Source organism: Eschrichtius robustus, chromosome 12 (assembly GCF_028021215.1).
Source record: "Eschrichtius robustus isolate mEscRob2 chromosome 12, mEscRob2.pri, whole genome shotgun sequence".
NCBI lineage: Eukaryota > Metazoa > Chordata > Mammalia > Artiodactyla > Eschrichtiidae > Eschrichtius > Eschrichtius robustus.
In genome coordinates, this window is record NC_090835.1 from 48,149,538 (window position 1) to 48,176,930 (window position 27,393).

Below are 27,393 nucleotides of genomic sequence, written 5' to 3' on the forward strand. Positions count from 1 at the left end.
GAACAGGGCTTGCCTGGGGTGAAAAGTTGAGTGGTACAAGAGCAGACAATGAAAAAGTCATCTCCCTCCCAGTCCAGAGTACCCTAGGTAGGAGCACCCCAGAGATAACCGTTGTCAATTTCTTGGGGGATCCTTCCAGACATGCATTTACAGTCTTTTGTATTCTCCCTTAAACACACACACACACACACACACACACACACACGAGCTTAGGGTTCACTAAGCTTAGTGTGTCTTGGAGATGGTTCCGTGTTACCCTGTAAGGTCTACCTCATTCTTTTTTTCACTGCCGTGTGATAGTCTGTTGTATGGATGTACCATGATTCATGAGCAAGTGTCCTATTGGTGGCCATGTAGCTTCTTTTCTATCTTTTGCTTTTGCAAACAATGCCATGCTGAATATTCCGGCACATTGTCCTTGGTATGTGCACGACTTTGTCTGCAGGATATATTGATAAAGGGTAGGTACTTTTGATATTTTGATAGAAATTGCAAATGCAGTTCCCAGTACAGTATGTGTATGAAAATGCCCACTTCCCTGAATCCTCTATAGAACTATTGTTTGTCTTTTCTGATCTGATAAATGAAAAATGCTCTCATGTTTTCACTTGCATTCAATTATGAGTGAAACTGAATATCATGTCTTGTGTTTAAAAGCCAGGTGTATTTCTTTTTTGTGTGAATTGCTTGCTCATGTTCTTAACAAGTTTTTCTGTTGGGTTGTTGATCCTCTTAGGAATTTATTTCTACCAATTCTGTAGTAAAGAAGTTACTCTTCTCATCTGCCAGATGTGTTGCAAACATTTTCCGCAGTTTACAGTTTAGTCCTTTTACTTTAGTTTTTGCTGTTCGGATATTTAGGATTTAATGTCAAATCAAAGACTTGCCCTCTTAAAGATTATACATTCTCCCATGATGTCGCCTAGTCTTTGAGATAGTTCCGTTTGAAATCCATTTTGTAGCAAGGACCGAGTTGGGTCCTGGCCCCGCAGCCCTCCCCTTTTCCTCGGAGTCCAGCGGGAGGAACTGAGCAGAAGCTCCACGAAGATGGAGACACCTCCCTGCTTCCTGGAGCTGCGGGGCAGCAGCCGGCAGCTGGGTGCTCCCACCCCGGCCATTTCACTGGGCCGCTCTCAGGTCGCCGAGGATCCGCGGTCTGGGAGAGGCAGGCTCGCGCCCGGGTGAGCCGGGGGTGGCGGCCCAGGGGAGGGGCAGCTGCCGGAGAAAGAGGGGATAGCCGGAAGGGGCGGGGTAGGCCAGGCTTGCTGGGGATGGAGGAGAGGGCGGGGTCCGCAGTCCCGGGCGAGGGAGGGAGAGGACGCGGCCGCAGTCCGGCGCTGGGATGGGGTGTGTTGGGAAAGCGGGGGAGGGGCTGCAGCCTGAGGTCAGCTTAAGGGGAGGAGGAAGGCTGCCACGGGGGTGGGGAGTGGGGGCAGTGGGCTTGGGGCCGCGGCCCGCGCGGGGAGAATATGCGGTGGGGATGGGGAAGAGCAGAGACGTGGAGGAGAGAGTGCCGGGGCGGGGAAAGGGGTCGGACAGGGTGGGAGGGCGAGGGGCAGGGCGTTGGAAGAGGAGGGGCTCATACCAGCTCAAGGGCGGCTTCCTCCAAGACCCTGGGATCCCGGTCCTGTTGAGCTCATTTCGCCGGCCTCGGGCCGGTGGACACAAAGCAGACGTGCCGCTGCGGACGGGATTATTTTCCCAAACCTCTTGTTGGGGAAGAGAGCATTCTAGACTGGCCCTGCCCCTCACTTACCTCCAACCCAGGACAAATCCCTAACCTCTCCGAACGTAAGTCCTCTCTTCCACTCCAGGCAGGAGGCTGGGATGAAATGAGTTTGAAATGGCTCTGTAACCGTTAAAAAGCTGCCTGGTTGCAGAGACCTGCCATATTCCTGCTGGAGGACAGGGTAGGCATGGATAAAAGAAGCCAAGCCTTACCTGACTGGGAAAACATTTTTACTTTCGCAGTTCAACATGGGGTGCAGTTCCTGCTGACTGCCTCACCCATAGACATCAGTGGCAGGAGCCGCGGAGAAGCTGTTCCTTTTTGTCCCCTGGTGGTGGTGGGCCCTCACCTGGGCAGGGACTGGGGACAGCAAAGGCCTTAGCCAAGCTCAGTCCTGCCCCTGGAGCTGGGCTGGATTCCCCCATCACTGGTGCTGGAAGTTACACCAAATCTACCTGAAGCTTGAGACTAAGGAGCAGAGGCCTTGGCTGTTGAGAGGATAGGAAACAGGTCAGGGAGGGGAGATGTAAAGTCATAACTCAGGTCCCAAAAGGTAGAATCTGTTTAGATGAGAGTCCAAGGAACCACTGTGCTGAGGAAGGAGCCAGGTGGTTCTGTGACCCCTGGGGCCAGAAGCCATGAGGGGATGTCTCAGGAAGTAAGAGTCTCTAGCAGGGTCTGGACTGAGGCAAGAGCAGGATGGATGACCCCTGGTCCCAGACAGCTGTGGGTGCTGGAGTGGCTTCCAGTGCCCGGGGTGGCCTGGAGCACCTGTCCTTCCTTCCAGCCTGCCTTTGGAACAATGGGTGCCCACTGTCGTGAGCTGTGTTCACAGGAGGCCTGGTCCCAAAGCTGCCCCTGCCTCCTTCAAGAGCCAGTGACCCTCCCAGGATGGGCCAGCTCTGTGTTGAACAGTGTTTACTGCCCCTTCAGGTGACACTCCCTGAGCCTGAGGAAGTCACAGTCAGGAACACATCAGGGTTTCTTCTTTGCCATCAGGGAGTTGAGTGAGAATGCGATGCACGCGAGTGAGGACAAGCCCCGTGAGCCTGACAGAGGAGGAGCCCCGGCTGTGGCTCTAGCCTTGGGAACACCACCGGCAGGGCTGAGCGGAGCTCCCATTTGGAGCCTGGTGGACCACCGCTGGCCGTGAGAGGTGGGGAGACAGGCTGGCCCTAGAAGAGGGTGAGAAAAGGACCAGGGGTTGCCAGGGCAGGGGTGGGACTCACCTTCTGGCCTTCTCATAAGCCATTCTTGGTTCCCCCGTGGGTCCTGGACCTTTAGGTGTATTAGCGCAGATGCACTGGGCTCATTTCTTTCTTATTAACCCAGTGTCAGAGTGGCCAGCTCGTACTGAGTGCTGAGTGCCAGGCAGCCCTGAGGGTCATCTGAGGACCTGCTCTGCCTCTGGCTTGTTGGGTCATCTCTAGGAAGCCACAGACTCCTCACCAGCCCAGCCAGCTTCCCAGTCAATTTCCTCACCTGCCCAGCCAGCGTCACAGGGTGGTGAGCTTCAAGGAGACGGGGCCAGGACGAGGCTGTGAACTGTCATGTCGCATTGCTGTGATTATTAGTCAGGCTGAGCTCCCTGTCCAAGAAGAGAAGGTGTGCTTTGGGAGGGATGCTTTTGTGACTGTGTGGGGCCCACATCCCCTCCTGGAGATGACTCTTCAGCATATGCCTCTTTTTTTTTTTTGGCTGTGCTGGGTCTTCGTTGCTGCGCGCGGGCTTTCTCTAGTTGCGGCAAGCGGGGTCTACTCTTCGTTACGGTGAGCGAGCTTCTCATTGCGGTGGCTTCTCTTGTTGTGGAGCACGGGCTCTAGGCATGTGGGCTTCAGTAGTTGTGGCACGCAAGCTCAGTAGTTGTGGCTCGCGGGCTCTAGAGCGCAGGCTCAGTAGCAGTAGTTGTGGCACACGGGCTTAGTTGCTCTGTGGCATGTGGGATCTTTCTGGACCAGGGCTCAAACCTGTGTCCCCTGCATTGGCAGGTGGATTCTTAACCACTGCGCCACCAGGGAAGTCCCTCCTTTTGGTAGATTTGAGGGCAGGGATTATGCCTAGCCAGCACTGTGTCATCACAGAGACCTGCACCAATGCACCAGGTTAGGAAGGCTGTAGGCATCATAGGATTCAGCTGTGGCCCTGCAAAAACTCATAGCCTCGTTGGGAAGATAAAATGGACAGATGGGAAAGAGAAACCTAATTCACAAAAAAATATGAAGTCATTTTGTCAAAGCAGTGGGGCTGGATAGCCGAGGTGGTTGAGGAGACAGGAGGGGGCCAATCACTGGGAGCTTGGGGAGGGGCAGACTAAGACTCCCTGAGGGAGGTGCGACCTGAGCCGGTCCCAGATGATGGACGGGTGGGTGGCTGGGTGGCTGGGCAGTTGCGGTGAGTAGAAGGACGAGGATTGACCGCTCCAGGCCATGAGGAAGACGAGAGAAAAGAAACAGGCGAGAAATCTTTTTTAGGGAGCATGGATATGACCAGAAAGTTCAGGGAAGCCGAGAAGGGGGTTAGGGGATGGGAGATAAGATCACAGTGAGGGCTCAGGCTGGACTGAGGTAGACCCTGGCCACCTCTACCCTCCAAACTGTTCTTTGCTCTTCGAGAATGTGCTCAAAAACAGTTTGACCAGGTATCACTGTTTCCCGGTGTTGGGCTTGAGTTTTGTATCCCTGGCTCTCCCAGTCGCAAAGGGAGGAAACTGAACTGCTCTGCTAAGGAGCTTCCTTGGCGTTTTGATGCTCCCCTGCTTCTGCAGCCCTCCTGGAAGCAAAGGCCGAGTTCCCTCTCCTGGACCTCCTTGAGCGGGTCTCCTTTCCTCTTCTATTTCCTGTAGATGTAGGGTGAAAAGGGGCAGAGTGTGTCTATCCCCACCGATTTGGAGGGTCGGCCACTCTGTTCTCTCTTCCCACCTAGACTAAGCTTGTAGGCTGTGAGGCTGGGGATCCACACCTCTGTGCACCGCCTCCCTGCCCCACTGCCAATCCCAGGGCCTGGCTTTGCCCACAGCAGGCCCTTGGCCCTGCCTACCTCGTAGCTCCCTGCTCCCCTGCCCTACCTGATTGCATGGACCCCTCAGTTCCCTCTCAGGAGTTTTCATCCTGCCTCTCTCTCGCTGGCAAGGGGGATGCGCTCAAGCTCCTTGACTCCTAGGGCCCCACAGTCCACATCCAAGCCCTTCTCTGACCTTCACTTGCTGCTTTGGCCAGTTCCCAAGACATCCCGCGTGTCCCCTCCTGTTTTGGCAGTCTTTACATCTGCAGGCATGGCCCTCCCTGGGCACATTTCTGGTGACAGAGCCATCTCTGCCTCTTCCTCAGAATGCAAGCTTTCCTTTACTGCCCTTTCTTTTTCTTTTTCTTTTGTTCTTTCTCTGCCCATACTCTGAAACCATGGTGCATGTATAGAAAAATTATGAATTTAAATACTCTACTCCCTCACTCCTGATGTTTCAGGAAGCTCACTGGTGTAACACTTGTATCCTCTCTCTGACCCCACACTCACTCTTGCCCTAAGACAAAAAGGGATTGGATTTGATTGATGACTTTGGAAAAGTCTGTGTGAAAGCCAGCCCTCCTCCTTCCTCACCCTTGGGGTCCAGTTTTTCCACAGAGACCATGTGTCCGTCCTGTTCCTCTTTGCTGCAGGTGTTACAGGGGCAAACCCATGGTAGCCCAGCACTGTGTCCCTGGGTGGTTAATGCTATCTAATCCTGGGATTCGGTGTTAGTAACCTCACTTGACTGCAACTATAAGCCACATTCAACAATATCAGCTTTTCAGTAATAAAGATAATATATTGGTCTTTGCATATCTTATTTGTCAATTGAGCAGAGAATTTTACTAATAGCTAACACTTACCTAGCTAACACTTTATGGACATTAAATTTTTAAATTCTAAGAACATCATGAGATAGGTACTAGCATTAGGTAGTTCTAATGTATTAGAACTATTATAATGAATAATGGAATTATAGTGAAATCATAATTTCATGATGTTCTAAAAACATCATGAAATAGGTACTAGCATTAATCCATTCTACAGATAGGAAAACTGAGGCACAGAGAGGTCAAGTAACTGCTTGTGACAGAGGCAGGATTTCACCTCAGCAGTCTGGCCCCAGAGACCACACTCTTGGCCCCAGTGCTATGTTGATTCTTTACTTTTATTTATTTATTTATTTTGGCCATGCCCCATGGCTTGCAGGATCTTAGTTCCCCAAACCCAGGCCCTCAACAGTGAAAGCACGGACTCCTAACCACTGGACCACCAGGGAATTTCCCCATGTTGCTTATTTAAAGAGAGAAGTCATTTATTGGGTTTCCTTAAATCCCAGTATAGTCTCTTTCCTGTCTAGAATATAAAGCTGATTCTCTTTTTCTTTTTGCTATATATTATTTGTTTTTATCTTCTATGCCTTGCTCAGATAGTGAGACCAAAGTTGAAAAGGAGGATTTGATTCTAGAGCAAACTGAAAGAATTCTTTGGAAGACTCCAGGGAGAGATTCCAGAGGTCTGTGCATTGGGGAAGCCAGAAAAGAGGGGAGCAGGACAGCAGGGCATTCTGAACAGCCTGCAGACAAGTAAGTGAGGAGAGACTTGTTAATGAGCTTTTTTCAATGGCAATTTTTAATTCAAAGGGAATTCAATTCAGGAATATATTGATTTAATGTATATAGAATCTTTATATGACTGATGCTACAGATAGACTTGTGGATAGATTGGTGCCTTTACTCTGTTCTTTTCACCTCTTTTCAAGTACCTCTCTTGTGAATGAGTGTGTGTTTTCATTTTATTCTGAAAAAGTAGAAGGCCCATGAAAGACCAATGATTGATATATCTTTATTCCAGAGGGAGTGTTATTCTACTTCCTTGCATAGTGCATTTCCAATCTTGTTCCCTTTTTATCAGGGGGTATATGAAAGTTAAAAAAAAACCAAAACACTTCTTGCCCCCAGCAAAAATCTCTCCACATGTACTGAGTATGGCAAGGCCTTCAGCCAGAGCTCCACTCTCATGGTCCACCAGAGAATGCACACGGGAGAAGTCGTGTGGGTGCGGGGCGGGTGGGAAGGCCTTCACGCGCAGCTCCCACCTGATCCTGCACCAGAGGGTGCACACTGGGGTGAAGCCCTACGTGTGCCCTGAGTGCCGCAAGGCCTTCAGCTGAAGCCCTCGCCTCCTGGTGCACCCGCAGAGCCACACGGGCAAGAAGACCTATTGCCGCACCCAGTGCAGGAAGGCCTTCAGCCAGAGCTCCCATCTCGTCTGCCACCAGACCACTCACACCCGGAAGAAACACCAGGCTGGCCTCCCTGGTCAGAGCCCAGTGTTGAGGTCAAGGTTCATAATCAGGAGCTATTTTTAGCAGATGGAATGTACTACTCCCTTGCTGAGATGGCCCATTCTTTTTTTTTTTTTTTTAATAAATTTATTTATTTATTTTTGGCTGCCTTGGGTCTTTGTTGCTACGCACGGGCTTTTCTCTAGTTGCGGCGAGCGGGCTTCTCATTGGGTGGCTTCTCTTGTTGCAGAGCACAGGCTCTAGGCCTGTGGGCTTCAGTAGTTGTGGCACGTGGTCTCAGGAGTTGTGGCTCGCGGGCTCTAGAGCACAGGCTCAGTAGTTGTGGCGCATGGGCTTAGTTGCGCAGTGGCATGTGGGATCTTCCCCGACCAGGGCTCGAACCCATGTCTCCTGCATTGGCAGGCGGATTCTTAACCACTGCGCCACCAGGGAAGTCCGAGATGGCCCGTTCTGACTCCCACTTAGCAATCTTTCCAACCCTAACGCCCCCATCTACAGTTTTCCCCAGGCATGAGGTGGTCACTGTGTTCCAGGTGAAGGCAGTCTTTCATGGGACATCAGGCACACCACTGGGCTTGGAGGGAAACCAGCCCGCGATCGGCTTCTATGAGGCCCCTATCGAGAGGCCCCTCCCGATTCCTAGAGAGGCAAGCGAGGGCTGCGCTTCGGGGGTCGCTGATGACGCACTACCGGTCGCGCTGCTGTTCTTCCGTTCCGGGCGGGTGAGCCTGTGCCCTGGGTTTCTGTGTACCTCCGGGACCGTGGTCGCCGCCCCGCTGGGAGCCGCCGGACATCACGGTGAGCGGGCGGGGCCCAAGGGAGGGGAAGGCAGCGGCTCCGGGTGCGTCTCAGCTGTGGCGGCGGCCCAGGTTTATGTAGCAAGCCCGCCCGGGCCTCGTTCTCCCCGGATTGCTGCCTGCACGGCGGCTGCGAACTCCCGGCGGCCCGGCCCGGCTTGCAGCTTCAACACTGCACTCACCAGGGCCTGGCACAGAGGACACGCCTAAGAAGATGGTGAAGTGAATAAATGAATGAATGATGATTGAGTGATGGATAAATGATCAAGATCTAGGACCCGTGTTCGGAAATGAAATCCTGGGGCCAGAGTTCTCGGTCTGGATACCAGCTACTTCCCCCAACCAGTCCTGCAGCTCACACTTTTTTAAGGGACCGACTTAAGAGGAGAAGGCAAATAGTGTAAAGCGCACTAGCTAGGGAGTCTCGAGACCTGGGTTATAATTACCCATGATAGAGCCGGTTTCCTGATCTCTATAAAGTTGGATTGTCACTGCCTTCTTTTCTCTCTAAAGCTCAGTTGATAGCATGTACGTGATAGCACGTATGGAAATGTTAACGTCTAACAACAAAAATTTACTATCCATTACTTGCCAAATATTTCACAGGGTTTAGAGGCGGGGCTACAGGGTGAGTGACCTCGGAGCCCGCCAAATGGGAAGACGCTTCCTCTGTAGTGCTGGAAGATATATATGTGAGCAGATTTCTGTGGTAATGTTTTAAAACACATTTATTTGGCACTTAACGTGTACCAGGCACTGTTTTAAGCAGTTGTGCTAATTTATTTAACCTTCACAGCAACGTATTGTCTAGTTTTTAGTGAGGAGATTGAGGTACGAGAGAATAGGTAACTTATCCGAGGACACATTGCTACTGAATGACCCAAGGCTGCAGAAGAGATAGATCCAGTGTGCTGCTGCAGCCTGGAAGAATACGTTACTTGGGGCCAACAGGCAAATCAAGAAGGGCTTCAGAGAAGAGTACATTTAAGTGTGGTCTTATTGAAGGAATTGTAGTTTCAAATTCTTGGAAAACCCCACCTGGCTTCCCCAGAATCCTTCTAGAGGGGTAGGGAAGTGGCAGCAGGGAGAAAGCTTACAAGGCATGAGGAGGAAGCCAGATCCCTCTTAGTTAAGCAAGATGAGGATGGAGATATATATGTCCGTTCACCATAATACCCGTTTCCCCCAAATCTGGATTCAGATAGATCCTTTCAGCATCTTAAAATCACCAACAGATTATTCCACATTATGTATTTGTGGAAGCACCTGTACATCCTATTCTGGGCAACTTAGAGGCCAGGGGGACAGCAGACTGTGGCTCATGGGCTAAATTTTGGTCTACCACCTGTTTTTGTAAAAAAAAATTTATTGAAACACAACCAAGATCACTTGTTTACCTATTGTCTGGTTCTGTTTTCAAACTACAAAGGCAAGGTTTGCTAACTTTTGGCGTAGACAAACAGCGCAGATGATCCACGACTGGAGGGCAGTGGTTGTCACCAACGTGTCCTTCTCAAACATAATAATGCCTAACCCCTGTTGAGTGCCTGATATGTGGCAGATATCTTTATAAATGCTTTACGTGAATTAATTAACTCATTTAGGGAATTCTCTGGTGGTCCAGTGGTTAGGACTCCGAGTTTTCACTGCTGAGGGCCTGGGTTCAATCCCTGGGGTCGGGAAACTAAGATCTCACAAGCTGTGTGGCGCAGCCAAAAAAAAAAAAAATTTAGTCAGGGGTTTCACAGAACGTTGGAGCTGGAAGGACTCGTTGGATATTATCTAATTTGTCACCTTTTTCAGATAAATAGCCTGCTCATGTGGGCTATGGCGGAGCAAAGTTTCCTGAGTCCCAGTCCAGTCCACTTTGCCACTTTGATCTTATTTTGAAAGGGAAACCAATACCATATCCATTAGGTGTGGCATTGAAAAGAAAGGTTTTTTTGGGGGGGGGGAGGGTGTTTAAACCCCTGAGTGAGATCTCTTATTTTTAAATGTTTTACTGACTATAAAAGTAATTCATGTTTATTGCAGGAAAAATGAAATATGTAGAAGGATATAAAGGACAAAATAAAGTAACCCATTAAATGACCTAGAGATCAGTTGTTGACATTTTAGTGGGTTTTCCTCTGTCCTTTCTTATGTGTGTGTTTTGTATATATCTGTGTAGTAATAATAGTTTCTGTTTATTGCAAGTTTACTTTAGTACTGGTATATATGTGCATATTTTTTGTTTTAGTGTTTTGTAGTCTCCAGTTTTTAACATATTGTATTTTCTCATGGATATTCTTTGCAAACATGACTCTTAATAGTTTCATAATCTATCATATTGATATGCCATCAATGTTTACTTGCCTGTATTTTTTACAGTTATAGTAACAATGTGATCTTTGTATATACGTCTCTGTGCTTATCTCTGATTATATTTTTTTCACTTGTTTTCTCTGATTACAGAGTTATTTACTTATTTCTACAGGAAAACTTTCAAACATTGCAAAAAGAAAGGCCTTAAAACAAAAGTTTACCATAATCTTATTCCTCAAGATGATCATGGCTAACAAATTGATAGATATTCTGAGAGATTTAAGTTTTTTAAAAATAAGGCAAAATATAGATAATTGAGGAAATTTGGAAAATAGAAGAGAAAATCATTCATAATTTATATCAACATGGTGGTGATTACTTTTCCTTCTTGATCTTATTCATATGTATATTTTAACATACATATATGACGTTAGATTGTATTTGAAATTTTAATATCCTGTGGTTTTTTTTCACATTTGCCTATAAGTATTTTTCCACATTGTCACATATTTTCATTTTCAATTATCTGATGTCTGTATAATTTCCACCAAGTGGAAGTACCATACTTTGCTAAATTGCTAAGCCACAGTGTCCATCAACAGAAAAATTGTGTTTTCCAACAACATTTCAGGGGATTTTTTTTTTTTTTTACAGGTAGCAAAAGAGTTCAGTTTGGGTTTTTTTCTCCCACTCTGGGAGGTTCCTTCTCCATGAAAAAGTTCTAACAGTAGAATTACTAGGTTAAATAATATAGGCATTTTTATGACATACTGATGACTGAGGATCTTCTGAGATCCATTGCCGGTGTTGCATATAGTACAGATTGAGAATTTTGTTCTGACTTTCTGTACCTACAAAATGGTGATTGTGGTGTCCCAACTGCCACTCAGCCTACAACTTTAAGACCTAATATATTGGGTTGGCCAAAAAGTTCATTCGTGTTTTTCTGTAACATCTTACGAACGAACTTTTTGGCCAACCCAGTATATTGCCAGTTAGCTCTAGAAAGATGGTACCAGTTTACATTCCCACCAGTGGTGTGTGAGAAGCTCTCTTTCCCTGCACCTTTGCCAGTTTTGAGTTTTAGCATTAAAGAGAGAGTTTCCAACTTGATATAAAAATTGATTCTTCATTCTTTCAATTCCCATTTCTTTGATTACCAGTGAGGTGAAACTTTGTTTTGGTATGTCTATTGGCCTTTTTAAATTCTTGGTGTATTTGTTGTACTTTGCATTTTTCTATCAGTTCATCTTTTTTCTTTACTCGTTAATAGGAAGTCTTTTATCTATCAGGTCTATCTACTTCTTGATGTATAAATCAAAAATACATTTTTTAACCCTTTACTGGGTTTCGGTTTATTTTGGTATGTGGTGTGAGGTAGGAATCTCACTAAGTGTTTTTTCCAGATACTTAAGTAACAGTCCCAACATAAATTGTGAGTAATCAATTTTTTTATGATTAGAAATGCCAATTTTTATCATATATTAAATTAGTTTACTTATTTCTTTTAGGGATTAGGAATCTCTAAAATCAAAAGCCAGAGTTAAACCTCCTTATAAATGTGTAAACTCACTGTTGAGGTTTCCTAGCTACACTCTTTTGATGATTTTATCTGTTACCCCCAGAATTTCAATTACCTTCTTTATGACAAAAACTCTAAATACAAGTTTTCAGCCCACACCTCTGTCCTCTGTTCCATATATGTATGCCTGATATTTCAAACTGAATGTATCTTTTTCCTCCTCAAACCAGTGTTACCCCTCTCACTAAAGGTCACTGTCATCTCTCAAGCCCCAAACCAGCAAATTATCATCAACTTCTCCTTCTCCCTCACATCTCCCTCCAATAGTCATCCTGTCCTGTTGTTTCTGTCTCTTAGTCATCCCAGTCCCCTTATTGGACTGCTGAAACAACCTCCCAAGGGGTCCTCCAGCCTTCACCTTGCCTCCTACCTTCCACCCCTTGTACACACTTTGCTCTATGGGCAAAAGGATAAGTTGTGTGTGTGTGTGTGTGTGTGTGTTTAATAGAAGATCTAATCATGTCACATATTTTTCAAACCTTTTCCAGTACTTTTTATGGCTTTCTGCTCACTTTAGGGTAAATTCCTTAAAGTGGTTTGCAGGGTTGTATTTACTTGCCTTGGGCTTCATGTCTTATTTCTAGTGCCTAACACTTTGGCCTTACTAGATCTCTTTCATTCTTCCAAAGTATGGGGCTTGATTCCTTTTGTATATTCTGTTTCATCTCTCTGGTATCTTCTTTTCCCTCTTCACCTGTCTAATTCTTATTTATCTCTTCTTCAGGGAGGCTTTCTTTCCCAGATTAGATTAGGTCCCCTCTGCTCTGCATTCTACAGGACCCAGTATTTCTCCTTTTATAATTCCCTTATTTGTAACTACTGGTGTTAATGTCTTTGTTGAGCTGTGACGTAAGCTCTGGGTAGGCGGGGGCATGTCTGACTTTTTCTCCACAGTCTAGCTCTGATTATAGCCAAACCCCACACTACTTCATGAGTCTCTGTAGGATTCTGCAGTGGGTCCCTGCTATGGAAGAGGATGTCCCTGCTATGGAAGAGGATCAGGAAATCCCAGATAGGATCCTCTTAAACCTCTAAAACTCAACACCGAGGCACAGACCTTGATGAGAAGTCCACAGGGCCAGCCTTATTATATACTTCACCAGACATCCTATTCTTCCATGCCTTCTGAGCTCTTGATTATGGTAAACCATCTCTCTGCCTTCTGTTTTTCTTGAGATAATGCTTCCAATTCTACTTCTCACTTCAGGGTTATATGGAGAGACATTTTTGGATGAACAGTTATGATTTTGACTTTCCAAAAACCAGAAACTCTCTATACTATTTTTGCAACTCTTTGTAAGTCAAAAATTACTTCACAAAGTGTTTTTGTTTTTTCAACTGCAGCCTGCACTCTTATATTGAGCTCTGCCTGAAGAAAAGATTTTGAATTGATAAGACATCTTGAAGAAAGGACAATCAGCATATCTCTAGGTTGTATCAAATAGAAATCCCTAACTACTGTCCAGCTCCTTGACATATAGGGGAGGTGGGTGGATCAGACTTAATGCATTAGCCTTGCTATGAGGCCATTTCCCAACACAACGTTTGATTATATTAATTGACTTTTCATATAGATTATTGTATAGTGGAAAGAGTGCACTAATTGACATGGATATGCCTATTCACTTCATAGTTATTTTTATCTTTATAAATAACATTCTGATTTATTTCTCAAGTACCTGAGTGTTTGCTAATATGTCAGTCTGTCTGGCTGCCACTTCTTGGACAGCTGACAAATGGAGTTTGTTAACCTAGAAAGCTGGAAACCAACCCTGACTCTTGGTGATGTAGGCACGTTGCTGTCCTGACAGGTTTTGTGTGAGTTACCAGATAATATCCTTAGGCAACAGCTCTATCTCATTTTTCTGTTTACTGGGACAGTGATATCCCCTCCCCCACCTTTTTTTCCTCTATGAGCAGGGCTCCCAGTTTTTCAACCTTGAAGTCTTTTACAATCAAAGCAAAGAGAAGATTTGTGGATGTTGAATATGCAAGGAGCTGGAGAGAGAGAGATTGAAAGAGAGATTTGTCCAGGTGAGTAAGCAAGGGATCACCAGTGGAAGAAACAGGAGGGCTTTGAAAATTTTACAAGAGAAACTGAATGAAACTCAGGAGAGCAAATTACCCTCTCTTTTAGGAATGCTGGGGTGAATGTGAGTGAGCATCTATTGAGTGAGCATCTCTTGAGGCCAGCTTTTCCCTGGCAGTCATTTGATCTCATTTCCACTATTTTGCACTTTTACATTCTCTCACTCTCCACTCTTTGAATACAAACCATCCATGTTTCTTGTCTTGCCCTAATCTTAGTCTGTTATTGTTTGTTTTTTTCCCTTAATCTCCCTGGTCTCTGATTCTGTCACTTCCTTGGTGTCTGCAGCTACTCATTTTTCATTAATGGTGATCACCTTACCCTGATGCAGATCTTTTCCACCAGTTGTAACTCTGAATTACTTGCCCCACTTGCTCTTTTTTTTTTTGGCTGTGTTGGGTCTTTGTTGCTGCACGCAGGCTTTCTCTAGTTGCAGCGAGTGGGGGCTACTCTCCATTGCAGTGCATGGGCTCTAAGCGTGCGGGCTTCAGTAGTTGTGGCACAGGGGCTCAGTAGTTGTGGCTTGCAGGCTCAGTAGTTGTGGCACACGGGCTTAGTTGCTATGCGGCATGTGGGATCTTCCCGGACCAAGGCTTGAACCCGTGTCCCCTGCATTGGCAGGCAGAGTCTTAACCACTGCGCCACCGGGGAAGTCCTACCCCCACTTGCTCTTATTGGCCATTACTCATAGGCCATTACTGAGACCTGTCAAAGTTAGGTCCCTATAAGTTCAGGGGCTTGCACTCTGCCTTGCACAAGAGATACTCACTGTGGTGGTTTTTTTCAGGTTGGGTGAACAAGCCTGCTCCAGAGCAGGATGGCTCTGAAATTGATTTGCCAGGGATAGCATCAAAGAGATCCCAAGAGGATGAATACCAGGATTCTACATTTGCAGAAAAATATGTATGTGAGAGCATGAAGGAAAACCCTCCCAGAGAGGTTCCTGGACCATGCCTTTTCCAAGAAGGTTTTGGGGGAATAACTTTCATCCACAAGGAAGCACCTCCAGAAATGATTAGACAAGAATATAATTTTGAGAGAAGCGTGCTTTTAACCTCAAGCCTTGTTACACATCTCAGGGTTTCTACAGAAGAGAGCCTACATCAGTGGGAGACAAGTAGCATATACACCAATGAGATTTCAGACCAAAGTAATTGTCCGATCTTCTCTACACAGAAAAAATCTTGGAAATGTAGTGAATGTGGAAAAACTTTTAATCAGAGCTCATCCTTTACCCAGCATCAGAGAACTCATACGAGACCCTACACATGTGAGGAATGTGGGAAAACTTTTAGTCGTAGCTCATTCCTTGTTCGACATCAAAGAATTCACACCGGGGTGAAACCATATGGATGTGAGCAGTGTGGGAAAACATTTCGATGTCGATCATTTCTTACTCAGCATCAGAGAATCCACACTGGAGAGAAACCATATAAATGTAACGACTGTGGGAATTCCTTCCGCAATCACTCACATCTCACTGAACACCAGAGAATTCACACTGGAGAGAAACCTTATAAATGTAATAGATGTGGGAAGGCGTTCAGTCAGAACACACACCTCATCCATCATCAGAGAATTCACACTGGTGAGAAACCTTATTTATGCAATGAATGTGGCTCTTCTTTTCGCAAACACTCAAATCTTACACAACATCAGAGAATTCACACTGGGGAAAAACCCTATAAATGTGATGAATGTGGGAAGACTTTCCATACAAAGGCAAACCTCTCTCAGCATCAGAGAATTCATACTGGAGAGAAACCCTATAAATGTAAGGAATGTGGGAAAGCGTTTTGTCAGAGCCCATCCCTTATTAAACACCAGCGAATTCATACTGGAGAAAAACCCTATAAGTGTAAGGAATGTGGCAAAGCTTTTGCTCAGAGCACCCCACTCACTAAACATCAGAGAATTCATACAGGGGAAAAACCCTACAAATGCAGTGAGTGTGGTAAAGCTTTCATTCAGAGCATTTGCCTTATTCGGCATCAGAGAAGCCACACCGGAGAAAAACCCTATAAATGCAATGAATGTGGGAAGGGCTTTAACCAGAATACCTGCCTCACTCAGCATATGAGAATTCATACTGGAGAGAAGCCCTATAAGTGTCAGGAATGTGGGAAAGCCTTTGCTCACAACACGTCTCTTACTGAACATCATAGAACTCACACTGGTGAGAAGCTCTATAAGTGTAGTGAGTGTGAGAAAACCTTCCGCAAGTATGCACACCTTAGTGAACATTACAGGATTCACACTGGTGAGAAGCCTTATGAGTGCATTGAATGTGGAAAATTCTTCAGACATAGTTCAGTCCTTTTCAGACATCAGAAACTTCACAGTGGTGAATAAACCTGGCATTCAGTTTATGACAGTTTCTCTAGAGACAGTGACTAGGAATCTGGCTGGGGAAGAGGGACAGGAAGAGTTCCTAGAGGGAAGGATAAAGGAGCCTTGGATACTGCACTCAGGAGGGTATTTTGAGAAATGGAGGTGGGAGCTTGGAGAATGCAGAGCCTACTCCAGGTGGGCATCTGGGAATACAGGGTAGGAAAGAAGTTTCTACTTTTCAGAGAAATCCTTGCTCTTTCTTTGCCATTCCTTTGTCTCCATGGCATTCTCATACCTGGAGGTGCCATTTAAGTTAGCACTGTGTTTCCCTTATTACACCCCTGCTTCACCTTCCCAACTTGTCACCTGTGTTCACTGGTCATAGGCTGAGGTGCTTTTCCAAATTGATTGTCGGTGTGAAAGTGGCAGCAGCTCTGAGGTAGTGCTGAGTAGCCTGCAGATGCCTGAGGCCGCTCTGACCATGCCACCGTGGGGAGGCTGCCCATCTGTGGAAGTGTTCCCGTGAAGGGGAGATAGAAACAAGTGAAAACAGAATCCTTAGTCATTCATCTATTCAGCAAATAAGGGGATATGTGGCAAGAGCTGGGCTGATTGCTACAGAAAAGTTGGTGAAGAAGGCTTTTATCAGGGTGAGGGAGAGCTTCCTGATCCTTTCAAGCTGGAGGGTGACTTGGGGCTAAGAAGGAAATAAGAGATCAAGAGAGACTTCTCTTGAATGATGTCAGTTTGTGGGAAGGAAGTCAGATCTGCTCAGAGGGTCACAGAGAGGAAGACCTAACCTCTTTCCCAGAGGAATATTATCTTACCCAGAAAGAAAATGGTTTGTGCTAGGCTGCTAGTGCTAAGAAGCCTCAGAGCAGGAAGCCTGCCTGTGACTGAGCAAGCCACCCACATATCCCTGTCCTAGACTAGGCTGTACACCTGTCTCTTGTAAGTTTGGCTGGGGCACTAGTGCACAGGGACCAGGGGAGAGGGGCCCACTAGGATTAACAAAGTGGAACTTTGTTAGCCTTTAGAGAGGAGAAAGCATTGGTGATGAAGTGGTCATCGTAGTGGAGACTGCTAGGTTTTGTGTAATCATGGCATTGGTGGCTCTAACCATGGATTCATTAGATCTCAGATATTTCTGTTTTTATTGGGCCTCTCATTCCAGGATATTTATCATTCCCTGCGGATTAGGAGTATCTAGGGAAACACCTCTCGTGGGATGAATTTGGAAAGAATTCTAGAGAGAATTACCTCTTTTTCAAATCCCTGAAAATTGAGATAACACGGTTTGCCATGACTGTGATGGTATTTTATTCTTTTGAGAGAAAGGAAGGGCATGTTTCCCCTTTATTTTCCCATTCTCTTTCATGTTCTTAACTGCTACGCAGAGATTCAGCTCTGGAAGATTAAGTGAGGATAGCCTTTGACTAGTATTTGAAATAGTTTCTATGCTCTGAAGCTTATATAGTTTTAAAAATATGACTATTAAAAAACTAAAGTAAGTTAATTCTGGAATGGTTATTTGGAACTCAGCATCGATTTTTTTTTTCCAGAGCAAGTGTCTTACAAGCATTGGTTTGAGCAATTAATTACCAATAATGGGAATGTGGCAGAAATAACATACTTTTCCCTCTCCAGCTATAAAGATTATGTTCTCAAACCTGCCATAGGACAATTCATAATTGAGTAAATTAATATCTTATGGGCAAAAATAACCCTATGAAAACTTTATATTTTATGCTCATGGAAAAAATATATAGTCTACTGAAAGCAAATGTCAATGTATTTTTTTCTAAATGAAAAAAACCCACTAAACTCATTGCTAGCATGTAGTAAATGTTCAATAAATATTTATTTGTTGAATTAATATATTTTAGTCAAACTTTGCCCACCAAAAACTTTAGGAACTTCCTGATATTTAGAGTAATATTTATATGCTACCATCTTTGGAGTCTTGAGTGGAGATTAGAGAGGAAAGGGAGCATTTTCTTGAGGAAGAAATGGGAAAACCTTAGGGGTGAAAGATGCTTAAGTTTCTGTTAGAAAGATTTTCTAAAATGGAATGGAGAAAATGGATTAAATGGAGTTTTTAATCCTCAGGTTAAGAGAGTCCGGTACCATTTTTACTTCCTGGGGAAGCAGGAAGGAAAGGAACATATCATCTTTACTCTCATCCTATATTCTCACCCTTGCAAATATTTGCTCCTGATTTTCTCTCAGTTGCTGGCCCACCATATACCTAGCCACTCCAGCTTGGCCCCAAGTCTAGGAATTGTCCTCTTCCTCAGCTTTCCCTCGTCATATCCAATCAACCACTATATCCTGTTGACATTATCTCCTAAGTCTGGAAGCCATCTCCACTGCTGCTGCTTTATTCCAGCTCCCTGGTTTATTTCCTAGGCTATTTTTATGTTTTCCCAACCAGTCTTGCAGTTTCTTGTCCCACTAGGCCATCTTTAACATTTCTTCTGGGTGGTCTTTGCAAGACACAACTGTGGCAGCTCCGTTGTTCTCTCTCTGAATAAAGTGCTAGCCTCAGCGGGCATCTGAGGCTCCTCATCTGGCCCAGGCCTCCTTTGCCATTCTCGGAGGACACTCCTTGCATGTTCTGTTCCATAGTGCAAGTTACTGTGACGGCTCATTATCTCTGGACTCTACTTTGGCACCTTTGCACATACTGTTTCTATGGCCTGTTTGCCTTCCTTGCTTCTGCTTGCCTGGGAGGCTCCCATTTGTCACTTATGAATGTGCTCAGGCAACATCTCTTCAAAGCTGTCTCTGACCTCACATATTTTTGTATTATTTCTGTGTTTTGTAACTTCATCATTTCATGTATCATGTTAGGTTGTAATGGCTAGTTTACAAATCTTTCTCTTTCCACTGAACTCAGCTCCATCAGGGCAGGAGCCAGTGAAATTTATTCATCTTTGTATCATCAGTCTCTGGCATTTCGTAGGTAGTCAATAAATATTTGTTGAGCTCAACTAAAATCAAGTCAGACATTTCTCCATGCCCACCTGCAGGTCGTGACTTAGGTCCACAGTTACCAGCAGAAAGGAGGTATACATGAGTATACCTGAGCAGAAAGGTGAATACATAAATATGTCATGAAGTGTTTGCCAGAAGCAAGAATTCTGCACCTTCCTCCAAGGTGCAGAGTGTGTGGTCCACTCTGATACTTTTTCTTATGAGATCCTACAGAGAGGATCTCATAAGAAAAAGTAATATGTAGCAAAGAATTTTTTTGGTTTTGTTACAAGTTAGGCATTTAAATGTCCCATCATAGTTTAACAAAGTGCTTTCAGATATACTGATGTCAGGGTCAACAGGAAGAGGAAAATCCATGCAGCTGTAGAAGCACAGCTATGTCAACTGGAATATCCATGAAATAAGAGAGACAGGAGCTGAGCAGTGATGCTGGCCTGGCAGGAGAGCAGTTGAGCTGGAAACCGCAACATGGAAGCTTATGGCTTTCCTTGGGCTCTGGAATGATAAAGAATTAGAATGTGTTGCTTATGTTCAGTGTGCCGAAATGTAATTTGTGACTTCAGAAGGACACGGGATGAGGCCACATTAGATCCTCAAAACGACAGAAGGGAAAACAGAAAGATGGTTGGACTTGCCCAAGGTCACACACCTAGTCTCAGGTAAAACTGAAACTCCAGTGTCCTTGCTTTCCCCTCAGATTTCTCTTTATTGGTTGTAACTCTGCTCCATGACACCTCTTTACTTGTGTCTAGTAGGCTCTGCTCCTGAGAAAGGAAGAAGCTCACTTTAGATCAAGAAGCTTTTTGGCCCGCAGAATAAGACCTTACTGCATGTAAGTGAGGGTGAGAAATAAGTTGATTTTACATTTTGACCCCATCTTTCTTTCCACATAATGCAGAAGTCTAGTCTTGACCCCAGGTAGCTCTAGTTTCACTCTCTTGCAGCTGCTGTCTAGAGCAGGGCTAGGATCATTTTAGTTTTGTGGAATATTTTTGGTGTCCATTCCTCCAATCCATTTTCCACCTCTCATTGAAAAATCTCAACCCAAGTTGCAGTTAAGCCCCAGATTCCTGTTTCTAGTAACCTGCTCTGCCTAGGGTACCCCACTCCAGGGTTAGTTTCCACCCAGCGGAGCCTGCTGATTTAGGATTCTTTGAAGCCTAAAAGTTAGGGGGGAAATGAGTAGGCCTAGGCTCTGTGGCATGTGGGATGTTAGGGCTATGGAGGAAGAACCTGCCATCTGATTCAAAAGAAGTGCTGAGACTGTGACATTGGGGAAAAAGAAAGGCAAGCCAAACATTGTTCCCTGGCATGTCAGCTAACAGTTCTACAAAGGGTCCCCTTTTAGCTGAAAATGGTTAGTGATGGTTTTAGTCTGGCATCTCCACTCCTGTTTTCAGCATCCTAAATGGATTCCATTTTGGGAAAACAGTCCATCTGGAAATTTGAGCAGGTAACTGCTGCATCTCATTCATTTATTAATTGTTTACTGAGAGCCTACTCACACTAGGGATATGATGGTAAGCAGACAGCCCTATTTTCCTGAGCTTGCAGATCAGTGGGAATGCCTGGAAGTAGGTCAGGGCCGTATTGCCCATGCCTTCATCCCTGGGGTACATTTGTCAGGATGAGCCCTTATGCACAAATATTCCTTAATGAGGATCAGCAGGATCTAAAATTTCCCAAAAAGGGGGCAGGGGTGCTACCTGGAAGGCTTGAAATGTCCTGGAAGCCAATTCAGTCAATGGGGGACTGGAGCTGGGATTTGGGGAACATCACAGGACAAACATTTATTGAGCGTTTTTCAAGTACCAGAAATTCTTGGTAATTTACACGAATTAGCCTCATTTAATCCTCACAACCCTATGAAATTTGGTATCATTAAGGAATGCGCACAGAGGGGTAAAGTAAGGCCCAAGTTCACACACTGAGAATCTGAGCTCTTGTCTTTTGGCTGATTGTTGAACAAAGATCCGGAAGGGTGTTTGCGGTTCCTCTGAGGAAGCCAATTATCTGGCAGGTGAGAATGTGTATAAGAGTGTTCTATAAGCTTTGGGAAAACCTTTAGAAGACCTCCAAAGGACCGTGACCTGGAAAAGAGGTTTTAGGAAGATCAGTGTGGTCGAATTGCTGGGTGAATTAACCTGTAGTAAGAGCTCCCTGTGGCGTCCCCCAGTCTCACTCGCGGTCAGCCTCCTTATTCTGGGAAGAGGTATACTGATGGATTTGCCACTGTTTCTGAGCCGGGGAGGAAGCCCCCTGCCCTCCTAGGGAGGAGACAGCTGCGGTTGCTGGCGTGGCGCGTACTGGTGACGTCATGGCGGCCCAAAGCGCCCAGGAAGAGCTGCGCGGGCGGCCCAGGAGTGCACAGACGGCAGAGGGTGGAGAGGTGTGACCGGCGGCGTCGCGGGGAGCGTGTGGTGAGCGGAGTCGGCCGTACCCGGCTGCGGCTGGTTCCAGAAAGAACCCAGCCGGCCGCAGCGCCTCTTCCTTCCGGCCGAGCAGGGCCCTTTGGAGCGGAGGCCCGCGGACCGGGGCCGGCTCCCCTGAAGAGGGAGGGGCGAAGGCTGTTCCAGAGCCCTGGTCTGGGAGTCGGGAGGCCGGGGTTGCATTTGCATGTACTTGAGCCAGCGAACCCATAAGTTCCGTTTTCTGTGTTCCAGAAGCGACTACTGTTCCTCGCTTTGCCACTTCACAGAGCTGTACGGGTTGAATAAGTATATGTGCAAGTTAGCTCTTTCCTTTCATTACGTTTATATTCCTCTCATAGCAACAGGATAGGTGGTGTACGAAGACATCAATAATAATTTAACAGCAGGTACTATTTATTGAATGCTTATCAGTCAGTATTATTCTAAATACGTTCCATGTGTTAACTCATTTATGCATCATCACTCTATGAAGTAGTTATCATCAGCTCCATTTAACATTTGTTAAAAATGGAGTACAGAAAGATAGAGTAACTTACCCAATATCACTTAGTTAATAAATGGTGGAACAGGGATTCAAACCCAGAGACCACTAGCCCCGAGCCCATGCTATATTTGTTTTCAAGTTTGGTAGAGGAAAACGGGATGTAATCAGAGTGTTAAACACAGAGTGGAAGGAGCTATAGTAGAGACGTGTGAAATTTTTCCAGAATGTTGAGGAAGTGCCTTGGAAACGTGAAGAAAACTTTTCCTCAAGGAAGAAATGTGGTGGTTCATACTTGGCCTGAATATTAAAATTGTTTAGAAGAGTAACTTAATCTAATTAGAAGTTTGAAGATAATTAGTTGTTCAGTGTCAAGAGGTGCTAGTGGATTGGGATGGATTAGACTGGAAACCGGGTCACTGCCTTTTGATATGGTGGTCTTTCCTTTGTATTCAGAGGGGTTCTTAAAACCTTTCCTTTTAGGAGGGGTTCTTAACATCTTCCAACCGACACCCCCTGTCTTTTGTTGGAGTTTTTGCTTCACACGGAGGCAGTCTTATTTGCCTGAAATTCATAGGCCTCTGATTTTGCGAGACTAAGCGCTGGGGTGTTGCCCTGCTATTGACTCAGCCTATTCTTAACAAGAGGGCATCTCACTGCTGGACACATAGTCGCTGCTCAGTTAGTACTTTTCACAGAAATGAATAACCAGCTTCAATCAAAGAGGGACTGGAAGGGCTTGATTTGAGGTTCTTGCTCTTTTCCATCTGTTTTTAGAGTCAAAGAATCACAAAATGTTGGTACTAGAGGAAGCTTTAGATATCACCTAGTTTTTCATTTCACAGATTTAAAAAAAAAGTCACAGTTGAAACTGAGTGACTTGCTTCAGGTCATTAAGCAAGTTAGGGGCAGAGCAGAGACTAGAACCCAGACCTCTTGACTGAGTCCACTGCTTGTCTCACTGCCTTCTACTGTAGCCCCATAGTCTTTGATTTCTGAAGTCAGTGACTTCTCCATTAGGTTTGGGCGGGGGAGGTGCCTTTGGGCTCCAGACTTATCTCTGATGGAGGAATTTTTACCCCAGGATGCTTGGTCCTTAAGAGCACCTGCCCTCTTTCTTTGTGCATTGTCACATCTCACTGACTTTTTGTCATTGGTGATACATGCCTACGAGAACAAGGAGATTCATTCAGACTTAAAATAGTCATTTGGTTAGGGATGGGCTATTCCTGGATTCCCTTGAATCCAGAGTATGAAGGAAGTAGGCTGACAATTTATGGGTGCTTTTTCTCCTCCCTCTGCACCTCAAATTCCTGCTCTTCCTCATAAGAAGAGTCCCCAGGAGACAAATCATAGTCACTTGTATTCCTAACAGCTTGTCTCTGGGTAAGTGAAATCTAACTAGAGAGCCCAGGATGGGGCTGCTCAGTAGGCAGACCTAAGGTGGGACCCAGCAGTGACCACTATACCTAGACCCTACAGACTGAAAACACAGAACCACCCAGAAATGGGACCATCTTACTCAAATCAGATTTAGAGTGGCTTATTGTGAAAGAAGTCTACAGAGTAATTGGTTATAGGATAGATCAGAGTGTGCAGTAATTTTTTTAAATATAAATTTATTTATTTATTTATTTTTGTCTGCGTTGGGTCTTCGTTGCTGCACGTGGGCCTCTAGTTGCAGTGACTTCTCTTGTTGCAGAGCACCGGCTCTAGGCATGTGGGCTTCAGTAGTTGTGGCATGCGGGCTCAGTAGTTGTGGCTCGTGGGCTCTAGAGCGCAGGCTCAGAAGTTGTGGCACACGGGCTTAGTTGCGGCATGTGGGATCTTCCTGGACCAGGGCTCGACTCCGTGTCCCCTGCATTGGCAGGTGGATTCTTAACCACTGCGCACCAGGGAAGTCTCAGTAATTACTTATCACGTGAACTTAAACTGCAGTCATCTGTTGGAACACCCTGAAACCACTTGCTGAACTGCTAAGTATGATGCTCTAATGGTGTAGCGGTCAGAAACTGATAGTAAATTATTGGAAGACCCATTGCAAAGGTGATTAAGTGTTTCCTCAGAGGGTATGCAATGGGCTTCTGGCCTCGTTTGGAACCAGAGCTTAAGTAATCACAACTGCCATTGTTATTGGCCATCAGAAGGCAGTGTGGAGCCTGGGTATCTGTTAAACTAAGTAAGAATAGTACTGGGTGAACTGGATTTTTAGGTAATGGGAACTTTTTGAATAGATATAATAGACTATTTATGTCCTGCAGAATTCAGTCTAGTCTAATATGTACACATAATACATGTACACATATGTGCCCATATGTGCACTGAGAGATCCTAGAAGAAAATTCATCAAAATACCAACTGTTTCTTTTGGGTGGTAGGATTTCAAGTAATTTCATTTTTGGACTAACTGACTATTTTACAGAATGAGCTTCCCCCCCCCCCTTTATGATTAAGAAAAGAAAACCTTTTTTATTTTGGACAATAAAAATAAAGGAAATAAAGGTGTAGTTAGAGTTTTGGTTTTATGTTTAGCTATTTAAACCACTTAGAGTTTATTTTTGTATATATATGTCCATACTGGAAGTTTATACAGCAGATGAAGATAGATTTACACAAAATAGTCAATATATTAACAACCAGTGTGGTACAGGACTGCCCAATCAAATCAGTCTCTTGACTCTAAACCATTTAAAAAATTTTTTTATTGGATTATAGTTGATTTACAATGTTGTGTTAGTTTCAGGTGTACAGCAAAGTAATTCAATTATACATGTACATGTATTCATTCTTTTTCAGATTCTTTTCTCATACAGGTTATCACAGAATATTGAGTAGAGTTCCCTGTGTTATACAGTTGGTCCTTGTTGGTTATCTATCTTATATATATATAGTAGTGTGTGTATGTAAATCCCAACATCCTGATTTATCCCTCCTCCCCATGTTACCCCTTCAGTAACCATAAATTTGTTTTCGATATCTGTAAGTCTGTTTCTGTTTTTTAAATAAGTTCATTTGTATCATTTTAAAAAATTATATCCACATATGAGTGATATTATAAGATATTTGTCTTTCTCTGTCTGACTTCACTTAGTATGATCATCTCTAGGTCCATTCATTTTGCTGCAAATGGCATTATTTTGTCCTCTTTTATGGCTGAGTAATATTCCATTATATATATGTACCATATCTTCTTTATCCATTCCTCTGTTGATGGACACTTAGGTTGCTTCTTGGCTATTGTAAATAGTGCTACAATGAACACTGGGGTGCATATATCTTTTCAAATTATAGTTTTCTCAGGATATATGCTCAGGAGTGGGATTGCTGGATCATATAGTAGTTCTATTTTTAGTTTTTTAAGGAACCTCCATACTGTTCTCCATAGTGGTTTTACCAATTTACATTCCCACCAACAGTGTAGGACGGTTCCCTTTTCTCCACACCCTCTCCAGCATTTATTGTTTGCAGACTTTTTGATGATGACCATTCTGACCTGTGTGATGTTATATCTCATTGTAGTTTTGATTTGCATTTCTCTGATAATTAGTGATATTGAGCATCTTTTCATGTTCTTTTTGGCCATCTGTATTCCTTCTTTGGAGAAATGTCTATTTAGATCTTCTGCCCGTTTTTTGATTGGGTTGTTTGTTTCTTTTGATATCGAACTGCATGAGCTGTTTGTATATTTTGGAGATTCCAACTGTAAACCATTTGTGCAGATACCCCAGTGTGTACCAGTTGACTCTCAGCCCCAGTAGATCTGTATGTACCAACATGAAATGATCTCAAAGACACATTCCTTGGTGAAAAAAAATCAAATTGCATAGCAGCATCTGTACAACGATTTTATTTATGTAAAAAGAATCAAATGCTATATGTGTGTTAAAAATATGGAGAAAAAAGACTGAAGGAATATACTCCAAATTATCTCTGGGAAGGGGGTGGTTTCGTTTGGGTAGAGTGGGGTGGTGATGGTTATAAAAATTAACTGTCTTATCCTGTATACGTTCATATTATCTAAATATTTTAAGGTGAGGATATATCCATGTGTAACTTGTATAATTAGAAAACTAAAATAGAAGGAGGCCTCAGGGAATAAGAATGTGTTTGTGTCTCCAGACTATCCAGAGAAGAGGTTGCTCTGATGTGTCGTTCCTGAATATCCATTCTCTGATTCTGTGCACCTTTATTGAGGGCATCAGGTTCAAAGTTTGATGCCGTTAAGATTGTCTAAGTAGTCCACTCTTTCTCCAGTTCTGTGCTTCCTAAGGAGTGTCCTGATGACAACAGTTTGGTTCCCATACAGTTTTTCTATACTGGAGAGAATATGTTAACCAACTGGACATTAAGCATATAAAATTTTCATTGTAAACTAGTGAAGTGACTTTCTGTTTTCTACATCGTTCTCCTTGTGAATTTGATTAGTACACATCAGATTTTGAAGCATTTTTTGGCTTCAAGGGTGAGGGCCAGATCCTGGATCATGATGCTATAGTGAAGTTACTGTCCTATGGGGGCTTCTTCCCTAAGGACCACCTCTGTCTTATTTTTATGTAAACAAAACAGTGATATCTTATTTTCTTTCATTAAGCAGAACTCTAGTTTTCAAACCTTGATCCTTCCCAGTTGTACCTAGGGGCTGAATGTTTTGGAGAGAAAGAGAGGTCCAAAGAGACACCTATCAAGGTGAGTGAATAGGGAAGGCTAGGTGAGATGGACCTAGCAAAAGTTACAGTCTGGATCACCTTTGAAATCTTGAAAGAGGAACTCTTCAATTATCACTGGTCTGCCAACGTACTGATTATAGGCAACCTAAGGAAATATAGTTACTTTTCACCCATTTTTGAGGACTAGAAACTGTAGGTGAGTGGTAATTTTCCCCAACACTTAACTTACCCAAGATTAATATACTTATCCCTTTCACATTCTCCTACTATTTATCACTCTGGATGATCCTAAATTACCCTGGTCAGTTTTTAGTATTTGAGCGTTTCAGAATCAATCACAATAGGGGAGTTTATATATTTACCAAAACCTGTCACTACTTAATCTCTTTCTCCCAATCACCTATTCTAATGTTTTCCCCAGGTCACTGTGATCTTCTTTCTCTATTATTGAGAAGAGGATAAAAATCAGGACTTCACAATGCAGGTCCTCTCTTCTGCATGGAGGACATTTTCCTTTGTGAATTTTTTTTTTCAGGCAAGAAAACCAAGCCTGATGGCACAGTGTTAAATGACTTGAAGAGACATGGAGGGTCAGAGAGCCTGGTCATCAGGGGTTCACATTAGGAGAAGTTGAAGATGCATGCTGAATAAGGACTAGAAGGGGAAATCCTGC

At 44.4% G+C, this 27,393-nt stretch overlaps 1 protein-coding gene across 7 annotated transcripts in view; it reads left to right on the plus strand.

Annotated features, from left to right (window-relative positions):
• ZNF197 (zinc finger protein 197) overlaps positions 1–27,393 on the plus strand; it is a 66,622-nt gene that overhangs the window by 37,900 nt on the left and 1,329 nt on the right. The window contains exons 1-4 of one of the 7 annotated variants that reach the window (XM_068559123.1): positions 7,757–7,838; positions 13,068–13,541; positions 13,644–13,757; positions 14,600–17,850. In XM_068559123.1, the coding sequence (XP_068415224.1) occupies positions 13,703–13,757; positions 14,600–16,164 (1,620 nt within the window). In that variant the 5' untranslated portion in view covers positions 7,757–7,838; positions 13,068–13,541; positions 13,644–13,702 and the 3' untranslated portion in view covers positions 16,165–17,850. Of the gene's footprint in view, positions 1–6,708; positions 6,782–7,756; positions 7,839–13,067; positions 13,758–13,860; positions 13,877–14,599; positions 17,851–26,709; positions 26,718–27,393 lie in introns of those variants that run through there. The other 6 variants (XM_068559124.1, XM_068559127.1, XM_068559131.1 and 3 more) reach the window with 6 other exon arrangements.